The sequence below is a fragment of the Silene latifolia genome, chromosome 3 (genome assembly GCF_048544455.1).
Source record: "Silene latifolia isolate original U9 population chromosome 3, ASM4854445v1, whole genome shotgun sequence".
NCBI classification, from domain to species: domain Eukaryota; kingdom Viridiplantae; phylum Streptophyta; class Magnoliopsida; order Caryophyllales; family Caryophyllaceae; genus Silene; species Silene latifolia.
In genome coordinates this window covers 29812721-29821492 of record NC_133528.1, presented here as the reverse complement: position 1 = coordinate 29821492, position 8772 = coordinate 29812721, and the positions used below count along the sequence as shown (strand labels likewise).

The window sequence follows — 8772 nt, the reverse complement described above, 5'->3', positions numbered from 1 at the left end:
CATACCTCAGTCGATCGACTGCCTTGCGTGGTCGATCGACCAAGCCGCTATTTCAGACGTGAATTAAAAGATCGAGAATAAGAAAGCCCAATGTATTGTATGTTTAGGAATAAATTGTTACGTTAGATTCCTATATAACGTAACCTGACATTAAGCTATAGGTATGGAGTGTTCATTGAGCTTGCATCCAGTTTTAATTTATCATTAATTAGGGTTTCGTTTCCGAGTTGAATCATTCAATACAATTTCTTTTGTTCGTGCTTTTGTTCCTGCAATTCTTCTACTGGTATTCCTTTGTTCATTATTTCAGTTTTATTGCTTTATTTCGTTCGTAGCTAGAATTGATAGATTAGTTTCCCGAAGCCATAATTGTCGTTTTATGCGAATCCTTTGTTCCGTTAATTTAAGCATCAATTCAGTAGTTTATTTCGTTAATCTTGTTGTTGTTTTTACCAATATCATGAGTAGCTAAATACCTCGTGCTAGGATGTAGGGAATCTGTAGATTAGGCGGCAGTAGAATAGTACGACCTGAGCCGTGCCACGGTCGATCGACCGCACACCCTGGTCGATCGACTGGCCACGTGAGGTTTTGCTTCGTTTTAATTGATTTAAATTCTATATTTGACAAATCGAGTGCACGCGACTAGTTGAATGCTCAAGAAATGACCGACCCATTAGATCGAAAGATAGGGAAAGTTGTTAGACTACCAGTTAAAATGACTAAACTATGCTAAGATCGAAAGATAGGTAAAGTTTAGATTTTTAGTCACTTTTCAGGACGAGAGTCAGTACTAGTGATATTAGGGACCCGTAGCGAGATCGAAAAACGCTACTTGTTGAGAGTGGACCGAGAGGACCTCTTTTTTCCCGCCTCAGGTGTTTATTTCAGACCTACTTAGTATCTTTCTTTTGAAACTACGATGAACCGATCATCTTAGTACTCCTTTTAAATTTGATTTTATACATTTCTTTAGTTTACTGCTCATTAATTATAGACCAATTCAAAACAACCCCCACATAATTGTTACCTTAGACTTAAATTAGACAACTAATAATTACATCTGCCTCTCTGTGGTTTGACCCTGCTACCGCTATCTATAGTTGTAGTTAGGAATTATAAATTTTATTTTTGGTGCACACAACGACGGGCATCAAATTTTGGCGCCGTTGCCGGGGAGGCAATTGTTCTAATTTTTAGTTGTTTTATTTTAGTCTGCTTCTTAGTTTAAGGGACATTTGTTCCTTAAACTATTTCACATTCTTTTTGTAGTTTCTTCTTATGCGCAGGTCACAGGGTGGTGAATTACTATCGTTCAATCCCGAGATTGAGAAGACCTTGCGTGAGTTGAGACGATCATCAAGAGTATTGCCGACGGAGGAAGAGCTGAGTACTCTGTCTAGTTACTACGAGAACGAGCTGTTTGAGGAAGATCCTCAATCATCTCCTATTTCTACTTCTTTTTTTTTTGGGGAAATGTAAGTAGTTTTCATTAATCATAAAAATTATCCCATTACAACATTTTTAATAAGACCTAAACTAGGTAAAGAAGCTATGAAGCAGAGAACCTCATAACTCCTTCACCCATTCAAGAACAGTCCTATTTTTACACTGTAAATCAATCACTTGCAGCCGTGCTCTAACATCTTGCTTCAACCTCTGAACTAGTACCATAGGTTTAAGAACAACTTGGTCTATCCTACAAGTATTACGATGTTGCCAAAGATGATACATGAGACTTGCTAGAATGATCCCAATAACCTTCTTCTTAGTAGCAGAATGAATCCTCCATGTGATCCACCAGTGTATACAGTCTTGTGCAGGTAACAGCACCTTGCACCATAGTTGTATCAATAAAAGGCATTGCTTACTGAATGCACAACCAAAAAAGAGGTGATTGTGATCCTCAGCCATAACTCCACAAACTTCACAACAGTTAGTAACCAGAATACCCATCTTTACCAATCTATCCTGCGTAAGTAGCCTGTTCTGTGCTACTAACTAGCAGAAGAAAGAGTGCTTGGGATAAATCCAATTGTTTAATATCCAAGGATACCAGGCAACCTTATCAGTGAGAGGTTTCATAAAATCATACCACTTCTGAATTGTGTAAGGCTCACCTGTTAAAATGAGAGGCTTGAGCTTGTTCTTGACCTGGCATATTTTTCTCCAAGCCCAGCTAGCTCCACTATGAGGTTCATAATCCATCCAATGAGCAGATTTAATATACACTGCATGCACCCAACGAACCCAGAGATGATCAGTTTTTTGTTGCACCCACCAAACATACATTCCTATGGTAGCTATGTTCCAAATTTGAAGGTCCCTGAAACCAAAACCCCCCTGCTTCTTGGGTCTACAGATCTTCTCCCAAGAAACCAGTGCAGGATTCTCTTTAGGATCCTTTCCATACCATAGATATTGTCTGCATATCTTCTCAATAGCATCAATGACAGTCTTAGGCAAGATAAAAATGCGAGCCCAATAACAGTGTAATGTACTGAGAACAGATTGAATCAACACAGCTCTACCAGCATAAGACAATTTTCTGGACCCCAGGGCTCTAATTTTTGCCACCACATTATCAATCAAACAGTTGCAGTCCATGACAGACAGACGTTTAGGGGAGACAGTAACACCTAAATATCTGAAAGGGACAGCATTTCTTTTCATTCCAGTGATCTGCTCAATCTCCTGGGCTAGACTAGCAGGAACTCCATTAGTGTAGAAGTTGGACTTACCACTATTCATCACCAATCCAGAAGCCTTAGAGAAATACTTGAAGGCTTGAAGCAAGAGCTCAATAGAACCTCTCTCTCCCTTAAAAAACATGATAAGATCATCAGCAAAGCATAGGTGAGTGAGATTGATCCTCTTACACAAAGGATGGTGCCTGAAGTTTTTATGCTTCTGTACTATCATAAGCACTCTACTAAGATATTCCAAACAAAGAGTGAATAATAGGGGGGAGAGAGGGTCCCCCTGTCTTAGTCCCCTTTGTCCTTTAAAGAATCCAAAAATTTCTCCATTGAGGGAAAGAGAATAGGAAGGGGAGGTAACACAATTCATCAACAGCTCAATGAATTTCTTAGGAAAACCAGTAGCCTCAAGCATCTCAGAAACAAACGACCACTCAATGGAGTCATATGCTTTTTGAAGGTCAAGTTTCAATAACACTCTAGGAGAACAGCTCTTCCTATTGTACAATCTAATAAGGTCCTGGCAAATCAGGATGTTACCAACAATGTCTCTCCCTTTGATAAATGCCCCCTGAGAAGGACTAATAATATCAGGAAGAATACGGCTCATTCTAGCACAGATCACTTTAGAAAGACACTTATAAATAGTGTTGCAACACGCAATAGGTCTGAAGTGCAGCACAGTTTCAGGCATCTCCATCTTTGGGATCAAAGTGATGATAGTATTATTAACTTGCTTTAAGAGCTTTCCAGTTTCATAAGCATTCTTAACAGCAGTAATCACATCACCACCTACAATGGGCCAATTGTCCTTGAAAAATTGGCTATCAGTATCCATCAGCCCAGTGCTTTGTTTCCTGGAATGGCAAACATAGCATCCCTAACCTCTTCTCCAAAATCTCGGATTCGAATTGCACAATGCTCTGGTGTGAGACAAGCACCCTGCTGAACAATCTTTCTATTAAGTGGTTTGACAGGAGTAGAGGACCCCAGCAGGTGCATATAATACTCCTCAAAGGCCTGTTGAATCATCTTTGAGTCAGAACAAAGGCTTCCCCTCATGTCCTTAACTCCGAAATACCCTATTCCTTGCCCTTCTCTTCTTGATGGCGGCATGGAAAAAGCAAAGTGTTCTCATCCCCATACTTCATCCAATCACATTTAGCCTTTTGTTTCAAGAACTGATCTCTAGCTTTAACCATATCAGTAAGCTCTTGAGCACAAGCTCTCTCATTCTCAATCCACTCCTTGTTATAGGGATCAGAAACAAGGAGTGACTGAAAATGCTTCAGGGATAATTCAGTCAAATTTGTTAAGTTTTCAATATCCTCAAAATTATCCTTATTAAGAGCCAGCAATCCCTTCTTCAATCCTTTTAATTTACTAACAATTTTAAACATGGGAGTGCCCTGCACTTCCCTGCTCCACCCATCAATCACCACCTCCTTGTATTCTTTGGCCATAGACCACATATTATAATACTTGAAAGAATTACCCCTCCTTTGCCTCTCTTCCTCAAAGTGAACCAGACCAGGACAATGGTCAAACAGTCCCTCAGGGAGAAAATGAGCAAAACTATCAGGGTATTGCTCAAGCCACTCCTCATTGATGAAAACTCTATCAATTCTGCTATAAATCAAAGAGTCAGACCCTTGCTTATCATTCCAAGTGTAAAAAGCCCCCTAGCCTTCATATCAGTCAACTGACAGTCCCTTATAGCATCAGCCATAGGTCTAAGTTCAGCATTTGTGATCTCAGCACCCCCTATCCTCTCATTTCTCTCCATGATGGCATTGAAATCACCACACAAGAGCCAAGGAGAATTAAGTTGCAGATGGTAAGATTTAATACTTTGCCACAGAGGCTCTCTGTCCCCCAGAGAGTTCAAACCATAAACCACAGTAAAGTAGAAACCCTTCCTCCTAGCTTTATCAAACACTTTTGTATGAATACACTGGATAGTGACATCCAATATGTCCACCTCAAACAAAGCAGGGTCCCAAATGATCCAGATTCTACCTCCAGAATGAAGATGAGAATTAGTACAGATGGCCCAATTAGAACAAATATTATTAGTAACCTTATTCCAATTCCTACTTTTTATTTTTGTTTCTAAAATTCCAAACAAGCCAACTTTATTCATAGCTAAGAATCTTTTTATTTCATTTTGCTTGCTCGGATTATTCATCCCCCTAATGTTCCAAGTACCACAGCTACCCATGATCAGCTATAGTAGTACTGGGACCCCCTTTTTCAAACAACTTGCTATCCAACAATCCCCTTCCAGTTTTCTGTAAAGAATGAGATAAGGAGTCCATGAAGGAAAGCCCTCCTGGAGTAAACTTCCTTCGTTCTCCATTGTCCTGCCTCATCAATTTTGTTATTATCCTCCTAGGAAAAGAATTCTCAACAACAGGAGTTTTTGGCACCATAACCGGAGTAACCACCGTTCTGGGAGTCTCGCATCACGATCGATCTTTGCCGCACCACAGTTCTTTGTCAGGCCCTGCACCAGCTTCCTCACAGGTGGTTGCTTAGCAGGTTCCTTCTGTTTAGGATCAATCTTCCTAGGTTTCCAGACTTTCTTTGTAACAGGTTGTTTTACCATTCCCTTCCTGCATTTTTCAGCTGTATGTCCGACCCCTTTACAGGCAGTACAGGACACAGGCAACCAATCATATTCAATTCTCACAGACTGATTCTTTCCATTCTCATCTAAGAAATCCACTACAGAAGGAAACTGTTGGTCGACATCAACTTCAACCATGATGCATGCAAATCCAAGGAACTGTTTATGAAGGGTAGGGTCATCACATTTTATGAATTTCCCAACTCCACTACTTAACTTCCTGAGACTTTCACCACCCCAGTATTTGACATCTAGACCAAAAATTTTCATCTAAATAGGGACCCTAGTGACTTCATGTTTCACAAATTCCATATCCGGTGTCCATTCTTTTATAATAACAGGTTTATTATCAAAAAGAAGATGACCATTACTAAGGACAGATTGTTGTTGAGCTTTGGTCTTGAACCATACTAAGAACAACCCATTGGGAAGGAAAGCAACCTTATCAACACCATTCGCTTGCCATACTCTCTTGACAAACCCTAGGAGAACAGAGCTCGGTGGATTCGCCCCTAAAATATAACAAACTACAGAAGACGACCAAAAATTGATCTCACCAGCAACATCTTCCTTGGTGATCTGAATCAATGGTGTCCTCTGAGTAGATGATAACGGCTGGTCCTTTTCAGATGGTTCCTCGTGCTCCTCCTCCTCTTCAACAATAAGCTCCAAATCAGACTCAAATTCCTGCGATGAAAAATTCAGTTGCGATTTACCTTTATTAGATCGTTGTAAACGAATATCATCATGTTTTTGTGATTTTGGTGTAGAAATATTAGTAGATTTAGTCGAATTATTAGATGAAATTTGAGGATTTTTTGTTAGCTTCTTCTTTCGAGCCATTGCTTGCGTAAAAAGTAAGCTAGATTTTTAGAGGTTTTTCTCTCTCTAAAACTTTCTCTCTCATCATATTTTCTACCAATACGCTTTATCACCTCTTATATTCAAACCTCCTATTTCTACTTCATCAGCTGAGACCGTCACTTCTCCAGATTTTCTAGAGATGGCTGAAGAAGCGACTATAGCAAGTCACTCTGAGCCGACAGCTGCAAATCTATATAAGGGGTTCGAATTACCGGGAGCTGATAGAAAATTCGAACCGAAGCCTTCTTATATCAACTTGGTTGAGAGAAACCAATTCGGGGGAGCTACAAATGAAGATGCAGCCAAGCATATTGAGATATTTATTGAGTATTGCTGCTCTATACCCCCGCCGACCGGTGTGACCCAGGACCAGGTAAAGGAGACTATGTTTATATTCTCACTCCGTGATGCTGCAAGGGAGTGGTATAGAGACCTGGATCGAGCTGCTAATGGGATCACCGACTGGAATTCTTTGGCCTTGGCATTCTACAAGAAATATTTCTCTGCCTCGAAGACGAATGCTATTAGAGCTCAGATCACAAGCTTTAAACAGGGTCCTGACGAGAACTTTCATGAGGGCTGGGTCCGTTTCAAGAAGCTGGTGCGAACCATTCCGCATCATGGGTTTGAGAAATGGAGCCTATGCAATCAGTTTTATAATGGGCTCTATGACGATCAGAGAGCTATCCTGAATGCGGCAGCTAGTGGCAGATTCCAGGAGAATATGGGGGAAACTAAGGGGTGGAAGATCATTGATGACTTGGCCACCCATAAAGCTGAGTATGGAAATTCCAAGGGAAATCAAAGGAGAGCTGCTGAATCTCCTTCTGTAGCTGCATTAGAGGCTCTCACGGCGAGATTTGATAAGTACGAGTTGGGGGGAGCTTCAAAAAGAGGGATTTACCATGTGAATGTTGTTTCAGACAGTCCTTTCGTCTGTAAAAGATGTGGAACTGAGAGACATGTTTCAGACAATTGTCATAGTCCCTTTGTGTCTTGTGCTATCTTTCAACATTATAGGCAGACGAACACTTACTATGAGCCGAATGTCCATCCAAACTTGAGGTGGAGTAGCCAAAATGTCCTAAATCCAACTCCACCTCCACAGCAACAGCAGCAGCAGCAGAACTATGTGCCCCCTCATAAGCAACAACTGTTTCAAAAACCTCCCTATGTGCCGCAGCAGCAACAATCCCAAGGTTCTGATCTTGCCGAGTTGAAGAATTTGTTGTTGAAAGAATCCCAAGCTAGAGAGGCCGGGATGAAGATGTTGGAGAGCCAAATTGCCCAATTGGCTAGCAAGAATACAACTCGAGCTCCGGGACATTTACCAACTCAAACTGATCAAAATGAGGCCTTAAATGCAATTACCTTGAGGAGTGGGTCTACCCTTTATGGGCCCGCAATGGTTGAGGATGTCGCTGGAAAAGATGAGGTGGAACCGAGTCAAAAGAAAGCTGGAACAAACAGTAACAAGAAAAAGACGATCAGCAGGTATATCAGTTGATCGACTGACATACCCAGTCGATCGACCAGTCCGCGCAAGGAGACAGCTTCTGGAACTATAGAACTCAGTCGATCGACTGAGCAACATGGTCGATCGACTGACCAAGCTTCTGAAGGTGATTCTTTTCGTCCTCCGATGCCCGATAACTTGAGGGACCACTTGTTTCGGGGTACAACTGCCCCTAAAATATTGAGGCAAGACCTGAATGCTGATGGATCCGTTCCGGTTCCGAAGTACGACCCTTTATCGATTAATGGTTCACATTTGAGACGGTCTGAAGAAGGGTCAAGCTACAACAAGAAGAAGGTTGTGGACTTTCAGCCTAAGTCCACCAATGCCGGCATGAGAGATTTAGAGGAGAGGGCTAAGTTACTTCTTACAGCACCTTATCCAGAGAGATTGGTGCCGACGAAGGAACAGGTATCGTTTAATAAGTTTGACAATGTTATTCGTAGCTTAAACGTACAAGTTCCTTTTCTTGAGTTAGTCAATCAAGTGCCTGCTTATATGAAATTCATGAAGCAACTCTTATCTAAAAAGAAGTCACTTGAAACTGTGCACACTGTCGCACTCACTGAGGAGTCATGCTCTTATTTGACCCACACTGCACCCCATAAGCTAGAAGACCCGGGTAGTTTTTCAGTTCCATGTAGTATTGGCACCTTTTCTATTGAGAAGGCCTTGTGTGACCTAAGAGCCAGTATTAGTGTAATGCCCTTGAGTCTTGCTAGGAAGCTCAAATTGACTAGGTTTGCAGTTACCAACATGACAGTACAGATGGCTGACCGATCTGCGGTCCAGCCAATAGGAGTTTTAGAGGACATTCCTGTGCAAATAGAAAAGTTTTTCTTCCCTGTTGACTTCATTGTACTAGATATGCCCGAGGATGCCCACATTCCTATTATATTGGGTAGACCATTTCTGCACACTGCTGGTGCAGTTATAGATGTTGGTTCAGGGACTTTGACCTTTAAAGTAGGAAAACACTCTATTGTCTTTGCCCAGACTGCTAAGAAGAAAGACCCCATGTGGCCGATAACTTGTAATACGGTTTCTGAAAAGAAATCCTATTT

General features: G+C 41.3%; 2 protein-coding genes across 2 annotated transcripts; both read right to left on the bottom strand.

Annotated features, from left to right (window-relative positions):
• Positions 1–1569: 1569 nt before the first annotated feature.
• On the bottom strand, positions 1570–1956 carry LOC141648898 (uncharacterized). The gene has a single exon (XM_074457606.1). The coding sequence runs from the start codon at positions 1954–1956 to the stop codon at positions 1570–1572; it is 387 nt and encodes a 128-aa protein (XP_074313707.1).
• A 1825-nt stretch (positions 1957–3781) lies between these two features.
• On the bottom strand, positions 3782–5598 carry LOC141648897 (uncharacterized). The gene is made up of 3 exons (XM_074457605.1): positions 5187–5598; positions 4387–4811; positions 3782–4297 (listed from the first exon to the last, which is right to left on the bottom strand). Exons 1-3 carry the CDS (start codon positions 5596–5598, stop codon positions 3782–3784), a joined length of 1353 nt encoding a protein of 450 aa, XP_074313706.1.
• Between the last annotated feature and the right edge of the window lie 3174 nt (positions 5599–8772).

Bases quoted from the DNA above. Each gene is read 5' to 3' on its own strand.
- LOC141648898 (XM_074457606.1), bottom strand. From the start codon at position 1,956: ATGGGTATTCTGGTTACTAACTGTTGTGAAGTTTGTGGAGTTATGGCT.
- LOC141648897 (XM_074457605.1), bottom strand. From the start codon at position 5,598: ATGAAAATTTTTGGTCTAGATGTCAAATACTGGGGTGGTGAAAGTCTC. The intron at 4,812-5,186 runs GTGCGGCAAAGA...TTGGAATTTTAG, and splicing joins GGGCCTGACAAAGAACTGTG to AAACAAAAATAAAAAGTAGG. The intron at 4,298-4,386 runs GCTAGGGGGCTT...ATCAATGAGGAG, and splicing joins GTCAGTTGACTGATATGAAG to TGGCTTGAGCAATACCCTGA.